Here is a 23,986-nt window from a genome sequence, read left to right on the forward strand (position 1 = left end):
TCCAAATTTGGTGTGCAATACTTTTAAGGCTTTAAGACACTGTGGTGAAAATTTGGTAAATTTTGAACAATTCCTTCATGTTTTTTCGCATTTGCAGTAATAAAGTGTGTTCAGTTTAAAATTTAAAGTGACAGTAACGGTTTTATTTTAAAACGTTTTTTGTACTTGTTATCAAGTTTATGCCTGTTTAACATGTCTGAACTACCAGATAGACTGTGTTCTGAATGTGGGGAAGCCAGAATTCCTATTCATTTAAATAAATGTGATTTATGTGACAATGACAATGATGCCCAAGATGATTCCTCAAGTGAGGGGAGTAAGCATGGTACTGCATCATTCCCTCCTTCGTCTACACGAGTCTTGCCCACTCAGGAGGCCCCTAGTACATCTAGCGCGCCAATACTCCTTACTATGCAACAATTAACGGCTGTAATGGATAATTCTGTCAAAAACATTTTAGCCAAAATGAACACTTATCAGCGTAAGCGCGACTGCTCTGTTTTAGATACTGAAGAGCATGACGACGCTGATATTAATATTTCTGAAGGGCCCCTAACTCAGTCTGATGGGGCCAGGGAGGTTTTGTCTGAGGGAGAAATTACTGATTCAGGGAACATTTCTCAACAAGCTGAACCTGATGTGATTGCATTTAAATTTAAGTTGGAACATCTCCGCATTCTGCTTAAGGAGGTATTATCCACTCTGGATGATTGTGACAAGTTGGTCATCCCAGAGAAACTATGTAAAATGGACAAGTTCCTAGAGGTGCCGGGGCTCCCAGAAGCTTTTCCTATACCCAAGCGGGTGGCGGACATTGTTAATAAAGAATGGGAAAGGCCCGGTATTCCTTTCGTCCCTCCCCCCATATTTAAAAAATTGTTTCCTATGGTCGACCCCAGAAAGGACTTATGGCAGACAGTCCCCAAGGTCGAGGGAGCGGTTTCCACTTTAAACAAACGCACCACTATACCCATAGAGGATAGTTGTGCTTTCAAAGATCCTATGGATAAAAAATTAGAAGGTTTGCTTAAAAAGATGTTTGTTCAGCAGGGTTACCTTCTACAACCAATTTCATGCATTGTCCCTGTCGCTACAGCCGCATGTTTCTGGTTCGATGAGCTGATAAAGGCGGTCGACAGTGATTCTCCTCCTTATGAGGAGATTATGGACAGAATCAATGCTCTCAAATTGGCTAATTCTTTCACCCTAGACGCCACTTTGCAATTGGCTAGGTTAGCGGCTAAGAATTCTGGGTTTGCTATTGTGGCGCGCAGAGCGCTTTGGTTGAAATCTTGGTCGGCTGATGCGTCTTCCAAGAACAAGCTACTTAACATTCCTTTCAAGGGGAAAACGCTGTTTGGCCCTGACTTGAAAGAGATTATCTCGGATATCACTGGGGGTAAGGGCCACGCCCTTCCTCAGGATCGGCCTTTCAAGGCAAAAAATAAACCTAATTTTCGTCCCTTTCGTAGAAACGGACCAGCCCAAAGTGCTACGTCCTCTAAGCAAGAGGGTAATACTTCTCAAGCCAAGCCAGCTTGGAGACCAATGCAAGGCTGGAACAAGGGAAAGCAGGCCAAGAAACCTGCCACTGCTACCAAGACAGCATGAAATGTTGGCCCCCGATCCGGGACCGGATCTGGTGGGGGGCAGACTCTCTCTCTTCGCTCAGGCTTGGGCAAGAGATGTTCTGGATCCTTGGGCGCTAGAAATAGTCTCCCAAGGTTATCTTCTGGAATTCAAGGGACTTCCCCCAAGGGGGAGGTTCCACAGGTCTCAGTTGTCTTCAGACCACATAAAAAGACAGGCATTCTTACATTGTGTAGAAGACCTGTTAAAAATGGGAGTGATTCATCCCGTTCCATTAAGAGAACAAGGGATGGGGTTCTACTCCAATCTGTTTATAGTTCCCAAAAAAGAGGGAACGTTCAGACCAATCTTAGATCTCAAGATCTTAAACAAGTTTCTCAAGGTTCCATCGTTCAAGATGGAAACCATTCGAACTATTCTTCCTTCCATCCAGGAAGGTCAATTCATGACCACGGTGGATTTAAAGGATGCGTATCTACATATTCCTATCCACAAGGAACATCATCGGTTCCTGAGGTTCGCATTCCTGGACAAACATTACCAGTTCGTGGCGCTTCCTTTCGGATTAGCCACTGCTCCAAGGATTTTCACAAAGGTACTAGGGTCCCTTCTAGCTGTGCTAAGACCAAGGGGCATTGCTGTAGTACCTTACTTGGACGACATTCTGATTCAAGCGTCGTCCCTTCCTCAAGCAAAGGCTCACACGGACATTGTCCTGGCCTTTCTCAGATCTCACGGATGGAAAGTGAACGTGGAAAAGAGTTCTCTATCTCCGTCTACAAGGGTTCCCTTCTTGGGAACAATAATAGACTCCTTAGAAATGAGGATTTTTCTGACAGAGGCCAGAAAAACAAAACTTCTAGACTCTTGTCGGATACTCCATTCCGTTCCTCTTCCTTCCATAGCTCAGTGCATGGAAGTGATCGGGTTGATGGTAGCGGCAATGGACATAGTTCCTTTTGCACGCATTCATCTAAGACCATTACAACTGTGCATGCTCAGTCAGTGGAATGGGGACTATACAGACTTGTCTCCGAAGATACAAGTAAATCAGAGGACCAGAGACTCACTCCGTTGGTGGCTGTCCCTGGACAACCTGTCACGAGGGATGACATTCCGCAGACCAGAGTGGGTCATTGTCACGACCGACGCCAGTCTGATGGGCTGGGGCGCGGTCTGGGGATCCCTGAAAGCTCAGGGTCTTTGGTCTCGGGAAGAATCTCTTCTACCGATAAATATTCTGGAACTGAGAGCGATATTCAATGCTCTCAAGGCTTGGCCTCAGCTTGCGAGGGCCAAGTTCATACGGTTTCAATCAGACAACATGACAACTGTTGCGTACATCAACCATCAGGGGGGAACAAGGAGTTCCCTGGCGATGGAAGAAGTGACCAAAATCATTCTATGGGCGGAGTCTCACTCCTGCCACCTGTCTGCTATCCACATCCCAGGAGTGGAAAATTGGGAAGCGGATTTTCTGAGTCGTCAGACATTGCATCCGGGGGAGTGGGAACTCCATCCGGAAATCTTTGCCCAAGTCACTCAGCTGTGGGGCATTCCAGACATGGATCTGATGGCCTCTCGTCAGAACTTCAAAGTTCCTTGCTACGGGTCCAGATCCAGGGATCCCAAGGCGGCTCTAGTGGATGCACTAGTAGCACCTTGGACCTTCAAACTAGCTTATGTGTTCCCGCCGTTTCCTCTCATCCCCAGGCTGGTAGCCAGGATCAATCAGGAGAGGGCGTCGGTGATCTTGATAGCTCCTGCGTGGCCACGCAGGACTTGGTACGCAGATCTGGTGAATATGTCATCGGCTCCTCCTTGGAAGCTACCTTTGAGACGAGACCTTCTTGTTCAGGGTCCGTTCGAACATCCGAATCTGGTTTCACTCCAGCTGACTGCTTGGAGATTGAACGCTTGATCTTATCGAAGCGAGGATTCTCAGATTCTGTTATCGATACTCTTGTTCAGGCCAGAAAGCCTGTAACTAGAAAGATTTACCACAAAATTTGGAAAAAATATATCTGTTGGTGTGAATCTAAAGGATTCCCTTGGGACAAGGTTAAGATTCCTAGAATTCTATCCTTCCTTCAAGAAGGATTGGAAAAAGGATTATCTGCAAGTTCCCTGAAGGGACAGATTTCTGCCTTGTCTGTGTTACTTTACAAAAAGCTGGCCGCTGTGCCAGATGTTCAAGCCTTTGTTCAGGCTCTGGTTAGAATTAAGCCTGTTTACAAACCTTTGACTCCTCCTTGGAGTCTCAATTTAGTTCTTTCAGTTCTTCAGGGGGTTCCGTTTGAACCCTTGCATTCCGTTGATATTAAGTTATTATCTTGGAAAGTTTTGTTTTTAGTTGCAATTTCTTCTGCTAGAAGAGTTTCAGAATTATCTGCTCTGCAGTGTTCTCCTCCTTATCTGGTGTTCCATGCAGATAAGGTGGTTTTACGTACTAAACCTGGTTTTCTTCCAAAAGTTGTTTCTAACAAAAACATTAACCAGGAGATTATCGTACCTTCTCTGTGTCCGAAACCAGTTTCAAAGAAGGAACGTTTGTTGCACAATTTGGATGTTGTTCGCGCTCTAAAATTCTATTTAGATGCTACAAAGGATTTTAGACAAACATCTTCCTTGTTTGTTGTTTATTCTGGTAAAAGGAGAGGTCAAAAAGCAACTTCTACCTCTCTCTCTTTTTGGATTAAAAGCATCATCAGATTGGCTTACGAGACTGCCGGACGGCAGCCTCCCGAAAGAATCACAGCTCATTCCACTAGGGCTGTGGCTTCCACATGGGCCTTCAAGAACGAGGCTTCTGTTGATCAGATATGTAGGGCAGCGACTTGGTCTTCACTGCACACTTTTACCAAATTTTACAAGTTTGATACTTTTGCTTCTTCTGAGGCTATTTTTGGGAGAAAGGTTTTGCAAGCCGTGGTGCCTTCCATTTAGGTGACCTGATTTGCTCCCTCCCTTCATCCGTGTCCTAAAGCTTTGGTATTGGTTCCCACAAGTAAGGATGACGCCGTGGACCGGACACACCTATGTTGGAGAAAACAGAATTTATGTTTACCTGATAAATTACTTTCTCCAACGGTGTGTCCGGTCCACGGCCCGCCCTGGTTTTTTTAATCAGGTCTGATAATTTATTTTCTTTAACTACAGTCACCACGGTACCATATGGTTTCTCCTATGCAAATATTCCTCCTTAACGTCGGTCGAATGACTGGGGTAGGCGGAGCCTAGGAGGGATCATGTGACCAGCTTTGCTGGGCTCTTTGCCATTTCCTGTTGGGGAAGAGAATAAGTAAGGATGACGCCGTGGACCGGACACACCGTTGGAGAAAGTAATTTATCAGGTAAACAAAAATTCTGTTTTTTTTTTTTTATTTGTTCTTCTGGCACCTTTTTCACCCTGATATTTCTCCTACTGTTCCTTGTTCCCTTGGCAGAATGACTGGGGGATGAGGGAAGTGGGGGAGGTATTTAAGCCTTTGGCTGGGGTGTCTTTGCTTCCTCCTGGTGGCCAGGTTCTGTATTTCCCAAAAGTAATGAATGCAGCGGGGGACTCTCCCTATACAGAATAAAAGAAAACTGTCTAGTAAGCATAATTTAAGTTTATATATATATATATATATATATATATATATATATATATATATATATATATATATAAAAAATTAATATGTAGTATATATATTTTTTTTTTTTACTATGTCGTTTATTAAAACAAATGTGGCTGTGTTCCTTTTTTTCTTTCCGCATCTTTTTATTCGCTCTATGTGCATGTAAGTGACCTAAATGCTTAATTGAATGTATTTTACAGTTGAACACTTTTTTAGGATCAATATGTAATTCTCAGATTAAACCAGTATTCATTCCACCATAACCATTACTGTGCAGCGAGCTGCTTAATTTAAAGGGATGAAGAAGCTATTTAGTAACGTTTTTAAAGGTTTTAAAAGCTATTGTGTTTGCAATACAAGTACTGTTTTGTTTGCTTTCTCAGTACACAAGCTCTCATTATATTGTTTAGTGTTCAGTGTGCGCCCACTATTGATGATGGTTTGCACCTTTTTGCCTGTTTTGAATTTAGCATTTTTTTCTATTTATTGATCATTTTTGGTTTAGTCTTCAGTTGAAATGAAAAGATAAAGGGCTAGATTACAAATTGAGCACATTAATATTAGTGCAATTGAGCGCGTACACCACTCAAGATCTATCTATATATCAATCTACTTTTGAAGTGTTGCTAGATGACACCTATAAAAATGCTCTGGTCAGTTTGTTACCCATAATCAGTAGAGGACTTCTGTGAATATCATGTGACAGTAGAACTTACATTTTGCAATGTCTGCTTCCTTATCTAGCTGTAGACAGGGGCAACACTGAGAATCTCTAAGTGCTTATTTGGCAAGAAAACAAGTGAGTTGTTTGCTTTTTGTAACACAGTCTGTTTCTTTTTATGTTTACATTGATTTGTATTTTTTATTTGTATTTTTTATTTTTTTACTAAAGAAGCACAGTTTAAAATCCCTTTAAATAAACAGGAAATTTGAAATTATATTCAGATTCAGATAGAGCATGTGATGTTAAACAACTTTCCAATTTACCTCTATTATATAATTTGCTTTGTTATCTTGGTGTCATTTTTTGTTTCATTAGTGTAAACCCAATCTCCGGAGCAGCAATGCACTACTAGGAGCTAGTGATTAGTGGGTACGTACATATGCCTGTTGTCATTGGCCCAATCTGTTTAGCTGCCTCCCAGTAGTGTATTGCTGCTCCTGAGCCTTCCTTGAAAAGTTTCCAAGAGAATATAGTAAATTTATTAACTGAAGTAAATTGGAAAGTTGTATAAAATGCTATGCTCAGTTTAAATCATATAAATTTAATTTTGACTTTACCGGCCCTTTAAAAGATTTACCAATAATAACTATAAGCACAAATCCAGATACAAATATAGAACCAATTTGGTGTAAATAAATAAAATACAATTCCCGGTGCACACATTTTCTTGCTTGTAACTGGAATTTATGTATCATGCTGGAGAACTAAGAAGGTGATAAAATTACTAATGTGTTTTGGCTCCATTTTAGTATCAAGTTTCCATTGAAATATTTTGCGCATTGCGTTCAGTCGCTCTTTGCGTGTAGGTGTAAGTTAATGTGTTAACGCTTCCATCTGACGTTGGATTTCTTGAAAATCAGTTGCTATGGTAACCCGTCAAACTATAAAATTTATGTTTAACGTCTGCGCTCCTTATCTGTGATCACCTCTAAAGAGAAACAAAAACAGATACACTTATTTATATATATATATATATATATATATATATATATATATATATATATATATATATATATATAAAACAACATTTTAAATTAGGGGGAGATAGAAGGCGAGTTTAAAATCCTCCACTACGGACAAAATATAGAAAAAATAACTCATTGTGTAGTTCATTAACAAATCTAGACAGGCCCAGAGGCTTGTTTTCCCACAGAAAACCTCTGAATTACATTGTTTCCAATGCAGCAAAGGATTCTGGGTAAGATATGCAAATTAAGTACACAATGACACACCTTTTTACTTCAGTCTGCTTTTCAGCAGGTTCCCTTTACGCCGAAGTATCGCTGTTCACACAGCTTATAAACTTAGCTAGGGTTAGTGCAGTGATTCATAACCATCCCAGGACAGACTGTTTCGTGGTTTTTGCCACTCATCAGCTGGGAGAAGGTTAGAGTCACTGCTGGGTGAAGTTGATTCCAGGCAGAATACAACAACATTTTTAATTAGGGGGAGAAAAAAGGCGAGTTTAAAATCCTCCACTACGCACAAAATATAGAAAAAATAACTCATTGTGTAGTTCATTAACAAATCTAGACAGGCCCAGAGACTTGCTTTCCCACAGAAAACCTCTGAATTACACGTTCATACACTGCTGAGAGTTGCCAGTATATATTGACAGTACGTTCATACACTGCTGAGAGTTGCCAGTATATACTGACAGTACGTTCATACACTGCTGAGAGTTGCCAGTATATATTGACAGTACGTTCATACACTGCTGAGAGTTGCCAGTATTTATTGATAGTACGTTCATACACTGTTGAGAGTTGCCAGTATATACTGACAGTACGTTCATACACTGCTGAGAGTTGCCAGTATATACTGACAGTACGTTCATACACTGCTGAGAGTTGCCAGTATTTATTGATAGTACGTTCATACACTGCTGAGAGTTGCCAGTATATACTGACAGTACGTTCATACACTGCTGAGAGTTGCCAGCATATACTGACAGTACGTTCATACACTGCTGAGAGTTGCCAGTATATACTGACAGTACGTTCATACACTGCTGAGAGTTGCCAGTATATACTGACAGTACGTTCATACACTGCTGAGAGTTGCCAGTATATACTGACAGTACGTTCATACACTGCTGAGAATTGCCAGTATATACTGACAGTACGTTCATACACTGCTGAGAGTTGCCAGTATATACTGACAGTACGTTCATACACTGCTGAGAGTTGCCAGTATATACTGACAGTACGTTCATACACTGCTGAGAGTTGCCAGTATATACTGACAGTACGTTCATACACTGCTGAGAGTTGCCAGTATATACTGACAGTACGTTCATATACTGCTGAGAGTTGCCAGTATATACTGACAGTACGTTCATACACTGCTGAGAGTTGCCAGTATATACTGACAGTACGTTCATACACTGCTGAGAGTTGCCAGTATATACTGACAGTACTTTATACACTGCTGAGAGTTGCCAGTATTTATTGACAGTACGTTCATACACTGCTGAGAGTTGCCAGTATATACTGACAGTACATTCATACACTGCTGAGAGTTGCCAGTATTTATTGACAGTACGGTCATACACTGCTGAGAGTTGCCAGTATATACTGACAGTACGTTCATACACTGCTGAGAGTTGCCAGTATATACTGACGGTACGTTCATACACTGCTGAGAGTTGCCAGTATTTATTGACAGTACGGTCATACACTGCTGAGAGTTGCCAGTATTTATTGACAGTACGTTCATACACTGCTGAGAGTTGCCAGTATATACTGACAGTACGTTCATATACTGCTGAGAGTTGCCAGTATATACTGACAGTACGTTCATACACTGCTGAGAGTTGCCAGTATATACTGACAGTACGTTCATACACTGCTGAGAGTTGCCAGTATATACTGACAGTACTTTATACACTGCTGAGAGTTGCCAGTATATACTGACAGTACGTTCATACACTGCTGAGAGTTGCCAGTATATACTGACAGTACGTTCATACACTGCTGAGAGTTGCCAGTATATACTGACAGTACTTTATACACTGCTGAGAGTTGCCAGTATATATTGACAGTACGTTCATACACTGCTGAGAGTTGCCAGTATATACTGACAGTACGTTCATACACTGCTGAGAGTTGCCAGTATTTATTGACAGTACGTTCATACACTGCTGAGAGTTGCCAGTATATACTGACAGTACGTTCATATACTGCTGAGAGTTGCCAGTATATACTGACAGTACGTTCATACACTGCTGAGAGTTGCCAGTATTTATTGACAGTACGGTCATACACTGCTGAGAGTTGCCAGTATATACTGACAGTACGTTCATATACTGCTGAGAGTTGCCAGTATATACTGACAGTACGTTCATACATTGCTGAGAGTTGCCAGTATATACTGACAGTACGTTCATACACTGCTGAGAGTTGCCAGTATATACTGACAGTACGTTCATACACTGCTGAGAGTTGCCAGTATATACTGACAGTACGTTCATACACTGCTGAGAGTTGCCAGTATATACTGACAGTACGTTCATACACTGCTGAGAGTTGCCAGTATATACTGACAGTACTTTATACACTGCTGAGAGTTGCCAGTATATATTGACAGTACGTTCATACACTGCTGAGAGTTGCCAGTATATACTGACAGTACTTTATACACTGCTGAGAGTTGCCAGTATATACTGACAGTACGTTCATACACTGCTGAGAGTTGCCAGTATATACTGACAGTACGTTCATACACTGCTGAGAGTTGCCAGTATATACTGACAGTACGTTCATACACTGCTGAGAGTTGCCAGTATATATTGACAGTACATTCATACACTGCTGAGAGTTGCCAGTATATACTGACAGTACGTTCATACACTGCTGAGAGTTGCCAGTATATACTGACAGTACGTTCATACACTGCTGAGAGTTAACAGTATATATTGACAGTACGTTCATGCACTGCTGAGAGTTGCCAGTATATACTGACAGTACGTTCATGCACTGCTGAGAGTTGCCAGTATATACTGACAGTACGTTCATACACTGCTGAGAGTTGCCAGTATATACTGACAGTACGTTCATACACTGCTGAGAGTTGCCAGTATATACTGACAGTACGTTGATACACTGCTGAGAGTTGCCAGTATATACTGACAGTACGTTCATACACTGCTGAGAGTTGCCAGTATATACTGACAGTACGTTCATACACTGCTGAGAGTTGCCAGTATATACTGACAGTACGTTCATACACTGCTGAGAGTTGCCAGTATATACTGACAGTACGTTCATACACTGCTGAGAGTTGCCAGTATATACTGACAGTACGTTCATACACTGCTGAGAGTTGCCAGTATATACTGACAGTACGTTCATACACTGCTGAGAGTTGCCAGTATATACTGACAGTACGTTCATACACTGCTGAGAGTTGCCAGTATATACTGACAGTACGTTCATACACTGCTGAGAGTTGCCAGTATATACTGACAGTACGTTCATACACTGCTGAGAGTTGCCAGTATTTATTGACAGTACGGTCATACACTGCTGAGAGTTGCCAGTATTTATTGACAGTACGGTCATACACTGCTGAGAGTTGCCAGTATTTATTGACAGTACGTTCTTGTGTATTTCAGGTTGCTGGTCCGTGCTTGTGACCGTACAGGACACTCAGCGATACACCATGTTGTTCTCCAGTATTATCCTCAAGTGTGATTACAGCACGTCGGCACAACTGCAAGACGTGGCGGTCACGTGGCGCTTCAAGTCCTTCTGCATGGATCCTTTGTTTGACTACTATTCAGCTGGTAAATTCTATGTCCTAACTCACAACTGATAGAGCATAGAATAAAGAAAAACTAGTTAATTTCAGTTAAAGGGGCATGTTATTTCAGTTAAAGGGGCATGAAACCCAATTGTTTTTTTTTATGATTCAGTTAGACCATATCATTTTAAACAACTTTCGAGTTTACTTCTATTATTACATTTGCTTTATTCTCTGGATATGCACTACTGGGTGAGCCTATTACAAGAGGCATATATTGTATGTGTAGCCATCAATTAGTAGCTAGTTCCCATTAAAGCATTGCAGCTCCTGAGCCTACCTAGGTATGCTTTTAAACAAAGGATACAAATAGAACAAAAGCAAATTAGATAAAACGTGAACTGAAATTGTTTTTTTAAATTGCCTGCTCTATCTGATTCATGAAAGTTTAATTTTGAGTTTACTGTCCCTTTAACTAATGTGTCTCTTTATTCTCTTGGTATCCTTTGAAACTGAGCTTCTTTCCTTGAGAGCATTCTTAGGTAGGCTAAAGAGTGGGCATGTGTCTTCAGCACTATATGACAACAATGTTTGTAACAATGTTTTACATACACTGGTCAAGAAACATGCATAATTCTGCTAATAGAAGCTTCTTTTTTCTTTCCAGTTGTGTACTCCTTGCAGGTGTTAAACATACAGCTAAGGATAAAAATGATATGCTCAAACAAATGAAAACTTGTATTTCTTTACTATGAGCTAGCTGAACACATCTGGCGAGCCACTGACAAGGCATATGTGTGCAGCCACCAATCACCAGCTAGCTCCCAGTAGTGCGTGCTCTGTCTGAACCATACACGCTTAGTTATGGCTTCCATGTCCCTTTAACTGTCTTGTTAGTATAAGCGATGGGCATCATATTCCCCTAGAAATGCATTGTGTGCCACTGCATCTTTGTAAAACAAACAGACCTAAAAGTGTTAGCCTCATGTTCATTTAGCTCTCCCTTCAGTCAGATAATTAATGTAGTATTTAAAGGGACATGAAAGCCAAAACATTTTCTTACATGATTTAGGTAGAACATACAATTTTAAACAACATTCCAGCTTACTTCTATTATTAAATTTGCTTCATTTTCTTGGTATCATTTGTTGAAGGAGCAGCAATTCTCTACTGGTTTCTAACTGAACACATGGGTAAGCCAATGACAATTGGTATATATATATATATATATATATATATATATATATGCAGCCACAAATCAGCAGCTAGAACCTAGGTTCTTTGCTGCTCCTGAGCTTACCTAGATAAACCTTTCAGCAAAGGATAACAAGAGAAGGAAGCAAATTAAATATTAGAAGTAAATTGGAAAGTTATTTAAAATTCTATTTTCTGTCTAAATCATGAATCTCTAATTAACACTTTACTGTCCCTTTAATTTAAAGGGATACCATGTAACTAAAATGCATTTCTCTTATAGAAAAATATATTAGCCAAGTGTAAACAAAGTAACATCTTGTTTGCTGAAATTGCCTTGTTCAGATGAGCCAGTCTAGATTATTACAGGAATAGACCAGGCTTGTCATGGTTTTTATCTGTTGATGTCCATTAAAGAATGCAGCAGCCCCAGTGCACTTGAATAAATGTTACACACACTTTACTGGGGCTGCTGAATTCTTGAATGGATATTGTTCTATGGGCTTAGATGTGAAGCCCAGTAGCTGGCACACAAGACACTGGTGCTGAATATTCTTGTTTTGAGTTTTATCTGTTGATGCCATTTAGGGAAATATATGTAGCAGGGTTTGCAGTTCAGGTTTTGTATTGCAGTCTCAAGGGGTTTACTCTCCATTTAAATAATAACATTATTTGAAATTGAGAAATTCAAATGTATTACTTTGATATTAGCGCTGCAGAATCTGTTGGCGCTCTACAAATACCTGATAATAATAATATTAGTTTTAAATCCTATTTAAAGGGGGGCAATAGCAAAAAATATTAGAGGGATATGAAACCCAACATTTTTCTTTCCTAATTCAGATACATCATACAATTTTGAACAACTTTCTGTATCACTTATATTATCAAATGTGCTTTGTTCCTTTATTATCCTTTGTTGAAGGAGCAGCAGTGCACTACTGGGAGCTAGCTGATAAACCAATGACAGGAGGCATATATGTGCAGCCACCATTCAGAAACTAGTTCCCAGTAGTGCTTTGCTGCTCCTGAGCCTATCTAGATATAATTTTCAGTAAAGAATAGCAAGAGACCAAAGCAAATTAAGCAGAAGTAGTTTGGAAAGTTATGTAAAATTGCATTATCTATCTGAAGCATAAAAGAAAAATGCTGTGTTTTGTATCCCTTTAACATTCTATGGATATTCCTAGACAAAAAAGGATACGATCTTTGCAGAACATTTAAAGGAACAAATATGTCTCTATAAAATGTGTTCTGGTTATTTTCCCAGAGAAAGACAAGAGGACAGAGTAAGGAGAGTCCACATTAGGTTACTTATTAGTAGATTTGTGCATTCGTTTTACTGGAAAAGTGCTTGAATAAATCATCTAAATATAAGACTATTAATAAAAAGCAGTCATTTTTATAATGGCAGATTAGGCTTCTGGGTTTTATCTGAATACAAAATACAGTTTTACTTTGTCTCCGAAAATATCTTCTTCCATTTTCAGCTTATCAAGCCGGCTTAGCGCTTAATCAGGATCCTTCCAATGACTGTAATGACCGACAGCGGGAGGTGCGAATTGTAATACAGAAGCGAGGACAGAATGAAGCTGTGCTGGGTATGGATTATCGGCAGCGCAAAATCACCATGAGGGATAGTAAGTACTAAGGATGTATATTCTACCTTTTTATAAAGCCTTTCAATATAAACCTTATACTTTACTCAATAAAAGCAGCACATAGATTATTTTACAATGTCAGCTTGCGTCAGATTTCTCAGGGGCAACAATGCTTTACTGGTGATAGGTAGTGACACACATTTCTCTCTAGATCATAGTGGTACATTGCGGCTCCAGTGCTAATTTTTAACTTTGTGTTTAATCCCTTTTTCAGGGATATAAACAAGCAATAGTGCAATAATAACGCTCTAGAAAGCAGAGTGATTTTTTTTGTACTTTTACATTAGTATAAGCCTATCTAAGCGTGGCAGGGTTCAGAGCTGTAAGATCTGCATGGACCCAGTGGTGCACTAATGTGATGGCTATATGCGTGCCCGGGGCTGTGCTATGAAGAGAAGGTTTAGTGCTGCTGATAGCTTGTGGTACGCTATGTGCATCTCAATGTTGGAAGAGGGGTGCAGGCGACTTCTAATAATATCACTAGCTGTGTGACCTGTGCTAAAGATATCCGTATTTGTGACCTTTGTGTCAGAAGTGACCCTGCAGCTGATTTGGTGCCAAGATCTATGGTGGTTAGCATTCAGGCTCCTGCAATACCAGTCTGTGCTTGTTTATTCTTTATTAAAAATCTTGTTGCTTCTGGCCTGCTCTCCTGGTTCTGACCGTACCGTGTATCCTGGTTTATGCCTTTTGCCTCACCCTATAAGCGTATTTATGGACTTATAAACTGGTCGCTGATTTCTGGAACCCCCCCGCTCTCTCTGTAAAGACACACCCACACATCCGGTCCCGGATCGGGGGCTACCCCTTCATGCTGTCTTGGTAGCAGGCACAGGCTTCTTGGCCTGTTTATTCTTATTCCAGCCCTGCAAGGGTTTCCAGGTTGCTTTGGGCTGTGAAGCGTTACCCTCTTGCTTTGCGGCAGCAGAGGATGAAGCAGGTCCGCTCCTGAAGTTAGTATTACCTTATATTGATATTCCTTGGCTGCTGACTTCTGCTTCTGTCTACCCGTGACAACTTGATCCTGACTATTGCCTACAACACATCTGCAGTGTTTAAGCAACGTAAATTCTGTTTGCCTTCTACCTTTAAAACATAATAATTAAGCCTTTATATGCACAGTGCCACCTACTGCAGCTTAGTGCAAAACCTTCATGTGCATAGGAAAGATTTTTTTTCTTAGAGGATTATCATCTATTTTTGCACACTTCTCACCAAAAGTTTTGCCCCCACTAATCTAGCGGCAGAATGGGGTCTTTGGAAGAGTTTGTGTGCTTCTTAGGGTTCACTGAAAAAGGAATATAGATAGACACACCCACACATCCCAGCTCTCTCTGTAAAGACACACCCACACTTCCCCGCTCTCTCTGTAAAGACACCCCCCCGCTCTCTCTGTAAAGACACACCCACACATCCCCGCTCTCTCTGTAAAGACACCCCCCCGCTCTCTCTGTAAAGACACACCCACACATCCCCGCTCTCTCTATAAAGACACACCCACACATCCCAGCTCTCTCTGTAAATACACACCCACACATCCCAGCTCTCTCTGTAAATACACACCCACACATCCCTGCTCTCTCTGTAAAGACACCCCCCCGCTCTCTCTGTAAAGACACACCCACACATCCCTGCTCTCTCTGTAAAGACACACCCACACTTCCCCGCTCTCTCTGTAAAGACACCCCCCCGCTCTCTCTGTAAAGACACACCCACACATCCCCGCTCTCTCTATAAAGACACACCCACACATCCCAGCTCTCTCTGTAAAGACACACCCACACATCCCAGCTCTCTATGTAAAGACACACCCACACATCCCAGCTCTCTATGTAAAGACACACCCACACATCCCAGCTCTCTCTGTAAAGACACACTCACACATCCCAGCTCTCTCTGTAAAGACACACCCACACATCCCAGCTCTCTCTGTAAAGACACACCCACACATCCCAGCTCTCTCTGTAAAGACACACCCACACATCCCAGCTCTCTCTGTAAAGACACACACACACATCCCAGCTCTCTCTGTAAAGACACACCCACACATCTCTGCTCTCTCTGTAAAGACACACCCACACATCCCAGCTCTCTTTGTAAAGACACACCCACACATCCCAGCTCTCTCTGTAAAGACACACCCACACATCCCTGCTCTTTCTGTAAAGACACACCCACACATCCCAGCTCTCTCTGTAAAGACACACCGACACATCCTAGCTCTTTCTGTAAAGACACACCCACACATCCCAGCTCTCTCTGTAAAGACACACCCACACATCCTAGCTCTTTCTGTAAAGACACACCCACACATCCCAGCTCTCTCTGTAAAGACACACCCACACATCCCAGCTCTCTCTGTAAAGACACACCCACACATCCCAGCTCTTTCTGTAAAGACACACCCACACATCCCAGCTCTCTCTGTTAAGACACACCCACACATCCCAGCTCTTTCTGTAAAGACACACCCACACATCCCAGCTCTCATTGTAAAGACACACCCACACATCCTAGCTCTCTCCTTTAAAGTGTCAACATCATTCCTAGGTGCATTAAAACGGTATTACAAAATCACAGTTATTACTGATATTTATTTTGTAAAAATATTTACAAAATTAAACTAATTTAAGTCAACTTACTTTACTAACAAAGCTAATTTGCAGATTTGCTAATCATGTAGGCACAATCATATTCGTGCAGGGTAGATACCTAGGCGTTCTGTTTTCACACCTTTCAATAGAGTCTGTGTTTGTAAAAATGAAAGGTTTGCATGCGAGTCTCAGAACAAATGATCATAATTTAATTTTAATTATCTATGAAAGGATCCAACACCATAAAATGTTAATTACTGTTACCAAACATGACCTTCATCTGGGAGTTTGCGTTTATTTAATATAAAGCTGTGAATTGCATTTTATAGGCTAGCAGAACTAAAATATATAAAATAAAGTATATGTTTTCCATGTTGTTTTAATCCCTTGTTTTACAAAGATGGCTGCAATACATTACATATCAATGAGTCGCAAAGCCTGTCTGGAAGCAAAAGGGTTAATAAACATTCAGAAGGGTATATGAAGGCTCAAACAATGTTCATCATTTGTATGAAAGATCATAATTTAAAGGGACATTTGAGTCAAATTAAACTTCCATGATACAGATTGGGCATATAATTTTAAACAACTTTCCAATTTACTTTTAGCGTCAAATTTGCTTTGTTCTCTTGGTATTCTTTATTGAAAGCTAAACCTAGGTAGGCCCTTGAAAGCTGCCTCTTATCTCCGTGCATTTTGTCATTTTTTTACAGCTAGACAGCACTAGTTCATGTGTGTTTATATAGGTAATTTACTCACTCCCGTGGAGTTATTTATGAGTCAGCAATGATTGGCTAAAATGCAAGTCTGTTGAAAGCACTGAGATAAGGGGGGAGTCCGTAGAGGCTTAGATACAAGGTAATCACAGAGCTAAAAAATGTATTAATATAACTGTGTTGGTTATGCAAAACTGGAGAATGGGTAATAAAGTGATTAGCTACTGTATCTTTTTAAACAATAAACATTTTTTTTAAGTAGACTGTCCCTTTAACCTTTTTTTCAAATCATTACAAGTAATATTTGCCTTAAATGTCCATTTTAAAGTGGTTAAAGTTGATTTAAAAACTAACAGGAAGTGTACATTTGTGCATAATTAATCTGTAAGGCTATATTGCTCCCTGGCTGATAAAGCTTCATTGATGGGCAGTGCCATAACTCACGAGCAAGAAAACCGACAAAAAGTATATATTTTTTCTCAGCACAATACATTCATTCTTTAAGGAAAAAAGATCAACATAAGACTACTGTTTGTAACCTGATGAAGATAACAATATCTTGTGTGCATTTATTTTACAATTATACAAATGTATACCTGTACCTGTGCCTGGAATCCTGACCTGTATAACCTGTTTGACAAATTGGTGCTCGATTTCCTTCTCTCTGTTGTTGGAGCTTTGTAGACGTTTTATTCCGGTTTTCTGTATAAACGGAATTAAAGTGAAACAAGTATGTCTGCATTCAGGGTGGTGCAAATAATCTGTAAATGTGATTCTGGTATAATTTCAGAATTAGGTCTTTAGCTGCTGGGTTGTTCTGTATTACACACATCTTGTGCTAAAGACAAGGTAATTATTATAGTCAATATAGTGTTTTTTAGTCACAGCCATTAAATATGGCACAATTAGCCCTATTCAAAATCAAGCATAGAAAGGAAATGGCTTGAGAGCCATGTGACATAGCAAGATTTAAATTAAAGTGACAGCATAAATCATAGTCATGTAGTCATGTCCGTGACATGTCCTGGGATTGCTAGTGGAAGTGTTTTATTCACACAAATCTACAGCTAAACGTGATATAAATATTCTAACCACCATATTTCTGTATACTACATCAAACATGGTTCTAGTAAAAGTTATCCCTGTTTTATCGTTAGAATTTTTCAGTGCACCAGTGTTTTAAATACTGCAGCTGCTCTGATCGCCAGTGGGGCCTGTCTCGTGTCAGTAATTAACAAATTAAGTCATTACCAGATGGTACAAGGCTCTGGGTGAGTGCTGGTGCACTGAGCATACTTAAATACACCTTTGAAACAGCTATAGCTTTTATAAGAAGCAGTTTTGCTAATACATGTTTATTACAAAAATGCTTCTATTCAAAACTAAAATTAATCCATGTGGATTCCAATATTGGCTGGAATGTCCCTTTAATTTAGTGTAAATAAACAGTTTATTTTGTTTCCTTTAATCAATTTATCTCAGAACTTATCTAGGCTAACACTGCTACATATATATACCCAACTGGCCTCAGCAGAGATTATCAGATAACAAACCACAGCACAATGAGTTTTCTACCATAATGATCCTCCTAATAAAACACATGATGGATGGGGTCTGGCTATTGCATAATAATTGCAGCTTACAGGGTATTGTTAAAAATGATCGTAGTTGTCCGGTATGTTATTCTGTAGCAAAACATCAGAACGTGTTATGGTTAATGTATAGTGAACTGTGGCTTGCACCCAATCAAACTCTTCCTGGGCAATCAATTACTTTTTCAATTTACTGAGAGTAACTTTTTTTTAACTTTCTAGTTAAGCAACCAATCAGAAGGGGACTTTTTGAATTTACTAGTTATGCAACCAATCAGAGGGGGGACTTTTTGAATTTGCTAGTTATGCAACCAATCAGAGGGAGACTTTTTGAATTTGCTAGTTATGCTGACCACACTCAGTTTATGTCTACAAAGTCTTTTTTCCTAGCTATCTGAGGAAAACCTTGTATTGGATTATATGGCCTTGACCTTGAATTATGACCTTTGCCTTGTTAATGCTCAGGCCTTGCCTATTTTTACATGATCTAAGATGATATAGTTTAATACAGTGCCCAATTAATTTGCTAAAAGTTTAGGAGCCAGGGTTTTTTGGACGAGATCTATCTATCTATATCTATCTGTGATGAGAGTGGGAGGTGACGTCACCAGATAGGGGCGTGGCCTGGGGCCGTTAGTGTGTGTGTGTCGCAGTTTGCTAAGTGAGATGTTTTGTACAAGCTGTATACTTCCATGCTCTGCAACAAAATAGCGTTGTACCTTTTATGCTGTGTCCTGCATCTCATGACACTATCAACACTGAGGTTGTTCCGTGTTTGTGTGCGCACACTGCAGGGACAATGTTGTAAGCTACTCTATATTGTATTATGACCAATAACTATAATAAGCACATATGTCCCGTATCACTTGACACGCTTGCTCATGGTCTGCTATAATCCGAATCTGGGACTCACCCTGCCTGTTGTCACATCCTGGGGCTAACACCTCCTGCTCACTTGCACCATCCACCTGCTGTTCTCCGGACATGGCATGTAATCCTTGTTATAGTGAGAGCAGGGAGGCCTGGGCTTGTGACTTAACTTCCTGGGGCATGGGCTTATGACAGGCTGGAGTTGGCAGGGACAGATCCTGCAGTGGTTAGCGAGTGTGAGAGAGAAATCTTGGCTCTGGGCTTAATTTTTGAGGTACCAGATTCAGATAGAGCATGCAATTTTAAGCAACTTTCTAATTTACTCCTATGCGCAAATGTTCTTAATTCTCTTGGTATCTTTATTTGAAGAGCAAGAATGTAAGTTTAGATGCCGGCCCATTTTTGGTGAAAAACGAGAACGAAGAAAAATTGATAATAGGAGTAAATTATAAAGTTGTTTAAAATTGCATGCTCTATCTGTATCACAAAATAAAAAATTTGGGTTTAGTGTCCCTTTAACTATGTGTGGGGAAAATCCTGCTTTTAGTGAATAGCGGTTGGGAGCTGAATCACTATTATCATTAATTGTGATTGGGGAGTTCACATTTAGAGTTAATTATGTCTCCTCTATTGTCTTCTTTCTCGCTCTCTGTTCTCTCGCTCTCTGTTCTCTCTCTCTCTGTTCTCTCTCTCGCTCTCATGCTCTCTGTTCTTGTGCTCTCTGTTCTCGTGCTCTCTGTCCTCGTTTTCGCTATCTCTCTCTGTTCTCTCTCCTTGTTCTCTCTCTCTCTCTCTCTCTGTTCTCTCTCTCTCTCTCTCTCTCTCTGTTCTCTCTCTTTTGTTCTTTCTTTCTCTCTCTGTTCTTTCTCTCTCTTTCTTTCTCTCTCTTTCTTTCTCTCTCTCTCTCTCTCTCTTTCTTTCTCTCTCTCTCTCTCTCTTTCTTTCTCTCTCTCTCTCGTTCTTTCTCTTTCTTTCTCTTTTTCTCTTTTTCTCTCTCTTTCTTCCTCTCTTTCTCTCTCTTTCACTCTCTCTCTTCCTTTCTCTCTCTCTGTTCTCTCTGTCTGTTATCTCCCTCTCTCTGCTCTCTCTCTCTCTCTCTCTCTCTCTCTCTCTCTCTTTGTGTTCTCTCTCTCTGTGTTCTCTCTCTCTGTGTTCTCTCTTTCTCTCTGTTCTCTCTCTCTCTCTGTGCTCTCTGTTCTCTCTCTCTCTCTCTCTCTCTCTCTCTCTTTCTCTCTCTCTCTCTCTCTCTCTCTCTCTCTCTCTCTCTCCATTCTCTTTCCCTCTATTATGTGAGTGTGTGAGTTATTACCTTTCTTACAACTATTTAATGTTTGGCTACACCCGTACACACATTTTAGTCACTTGGCCATAATTTGCACAGGCAAAATTTCTTTTATGCACAGTACTCAGAAATCAGAGGGAACAATGCTTGTGGGGCAGGTTGAGTTACTGGGATTTTCTTCATCAGCCAGTGAGCTTCTATCCCACAGACCAGTTCTTTTTCTGTTAATATCAAAATAAACCTTTTTTTAATTTATGTAAAAACATAGTTTAACAATTTTTAAGACTGTTATATGCACGAACAAAAATGTATTTAAATAGGTTTATTGTGTCTTTAATTCCAGGAACATAGGCTTTCTGTACCAGAATATTTTACTAAAAACTCCATACCAATCACCACTGCCTTTTCTCTATTTTCCTATGCGTCGTACTCCACAGAAAGATTTGATATTTGTCATTTATAAATGTAACTTAAAGGGACAGGCTACTCCAGAATTTGTATTGTTTAAAAACATAAATATTCCCTTTATTACCCATTCCCCAGTTTTGCATAACCAACACAGTTATATTAAAGGGACAGTAAAAACGTTCATGATTTAAATAGGGCATGTCATTTTTTTTTTTAATACTTTTTCTTTTTATTCGATATCCAACAAAATATTGATTTTAGTGCCTACTACATGTAGGGTTCCTGTTGCGCCTCGCAGGGCATTATAGTACAAGAAAACAATAAAGAAAAACATAATTAATTAGTTAAAACACTAAACAAATATATTTATATATCTCAGAAACAAAATTAAAAACTCACTCAATGACAAGACAAAAAACTGTTACAATTTTACCCTTGTGAACGTCTATTATCAACTGTCTTGCCCTAGTCTATTATTTTGTGCCCTGTGTTAAATTTACCTATGTAGGTTTCGCATTTTGTTGATTTTAATATTACTGTGTTGGAGATCCTCAGTTTTCCTTGCTGGCAAGCGGAACACCCAGTTTGTGGTTTACTATAAGTTATATGAGGCAGGGGGGGGGGGGGGGAGAGAACGAGACAGAAGAGGAAGGGGGGGGGTTATGGGAAAGGGAAACTGATTGTTGCCTTCCCTTCTCTTTCCTCTCCTTTCTGTGCTTTTACCAAATTCCTAAGAGAACTAAATCTGAATTCCTAAATGGATAAATTAAGTGGTCTATTTCTTCTTTTGGAAAGATCTTTATAAATGATGACCATTTTTGAGTCATATTGTTCAAGTATACATTGCTTTTTTATGCAATTTCTGAACTCTGGGATACTAGGACTTGATGTTTCTTTCCATTTTTTAAACAGCAGATATCTTGCTGCTAGTTAACAATTTTTTTTCTTATCTGGGGGAAGTCTTTCATCTGTTCTAAGAAATATTACTTTTATAAATGAGAGAGCCGCGTAGGTTATACCTATCCTTCTATTTAACCAAAATTCTACTTTCCTCCACATTACTCTCACCTTTGGACACTCCCATAGCATGTGCTTGAGGTTAGCCGCTCCCAGTGAACATTTTGGGCACTTATTGAATTCAGTGTCGCCCCATCTATGTCCCTTTTCAGGGGTAACATAAGTCATATGCAGAAGTTTCACATGTGACTCCCTCCATGTGGAGGAGAGTGTTGTCTGACTATCAATTGATATAGATATTTGGGTATATCCCTCCTCTAAATAAGCTGGTTCTATAATTGGAGCCCATTTTGATTAAATTTTTGTTATGTTATTTGCAATGCTTGAATTCAGCATTTGGTAAAAGGGAGAGATTGACATCTGGCCTTTATTAACCAGTAGTAACCAATTCTCAAGTGGTCCCAATGACCAGTTCCAACCTGAAACCCTTATTAGCTTCCAAATATAGTGTCGTATCTGAAGGTAGACAAAAAAAATATTTTCGTGGGAGGTCGAACTAATTTCTAAGGTCACTAAATGATTTAATACAGTTCCCTGCTATGTCTATTAGTTGCGCCACTCTTTTGAGGCCTCTTGCCTGCCATCTTTGGAGAGGTGATATTTATAAACCTAGTTCAAACTGCGGGTTTCCTTTTAAGGGTAGATAGTTTGAGATTTTCTCGTTTATTTTTAATAAATTACAAATCTTCAACCATGCTTTAATTGGGACAAAAGTAGAACAAAGTTTCTTAACTCCCTTTGGTATTTCAGTAATTTTACAATGTATTAAAGCTGTAGGAAGGTAGGGAAAACTTATGTTCTTCTCCAATACATTGTCCGTTACATAGTCTTTAAGGTGGATCCAGTCTGTTACTATTCTGGCTAAGAACGCGAGATTGTATAATCGTAAGTCTGGTAAAGCACACCCTCCATATTTTATAGGTAAAGAAAGTTTTTCAAGGGAGATTCTAGGTTTCTTGCCTTGCCATAGAAACTTTCTAAGTGCCTTATTTAAAAGCCTAATATCTTTCTGCTTCAATAACATCGGTATATTTTGACAGATATAGAGAATTTTTGGCAATAGTATCATTTTGTAAAGAGCAATTCGACCTGAAAGTGAAATGGGGAGGCTCTGCCAATTTTTCATTGTTTCTCTAGTAACTTTCAAAATTGGAGGTATATTAAGAGAATACCATTGTTCTGAGTTTGAGGTAATTATAATGCCCATGTATTTAAATGAATCCTCTGCGATTTTAAAAGGTATATTTTCTATGGGCTGTTCTGGGTAACTTAACCAATAGAGTTCAGACTTATTAGTGTTTATCTTATATCCCGAGAACGAGCTGAACTGGGTTATAATAGATAATAATTTGGGGATATTTGACTGAGTATTTCTCATATATATTAGAATATCATCCGCATATAGCGAAATTTTAAGTTCTTTTTTCCTTATTTTAATTCCTTCGATATCTTGCCTAATTAAGATTGCAAGTGGTTCAATTGCAATATTAAACTGCAACGGGGAGAGAGGACAGCCTTCCCTTGTGCCTTTTGCAAGGTGTATGTCTAGTGATTGTCTAGTATTAACTAGTAACCTAGTGTAGGCTTTATTATAAAGGTTTTTAATGAATTTAGGGAACTGGCCTCTGAACCCAAATTGGGATAGTGTGTGTAATAGATGATCATGATGGATCGAATCGAATGCCTTTTCGGCATCGATTGTAACAATTGCCTTATCAATATCGCTTTGTTCTCCTCCTTGGGCTTGGGTCGGCTCTGTATTGACATAGTCGATAGTAAGGAATAGCTCACAGATTTTGGCTGATGAGTTTCTATTTATCAAAAATCCTGCTTGGTTTTTATGTATTATGTGTGCAAGGGGGGATTGTAGCCTACTTGCCAAAATAGATGTCAAAAGTTTATAATCTATGTTTAACAAAGCAATAGGTCTATACGACTCTTTTAGAGTTGGGTCTTTTCCAGGTTTTAAGATGAG

At 39.8% G+C, this 23,986-nt stretch overlaps 1 protein-coding gene across 1 annotated transcript in view; it reads left to right on the top strand.

The window, feature by feature from the left end:
• ILDR1 (immunoglobulin like domain containing receptor 1) overlaps positions 1-23,986 on the top strand; it is a 107,241-nt gene that overhangs the window by 38,766 nt on the left and 44,489 nt on the right. The window contains exons 2-3 of the mRNA XM_053705869.1: positions 10,550-10,720; positions 13,362-13,511. Of these exons, the coding sequence (XP_053561844.1) occupies positions 10,550-10,720; positions 13,362-13,511 (321 nt within the window). The remainder of the gene's footprint in view (positions 1-10,549; positions 10,721-13,361; positions 13,512-23,986) is intronic.

The sequence above is a fragment of the Bombina bombina genome, chromosome 3 (assembly GCF_027579735.1).
Source record: "Bombina bombina isolate aBomBom1 chromosome 3, aBomBom1.pri, whole genome shotgun sequence".
Classification (NCBI taxonomy): Eukaryota; Metazoa; Chordata; class Amphibia; order Anura; family Bombinatoridae; genus Bombina; species Bombina bombina.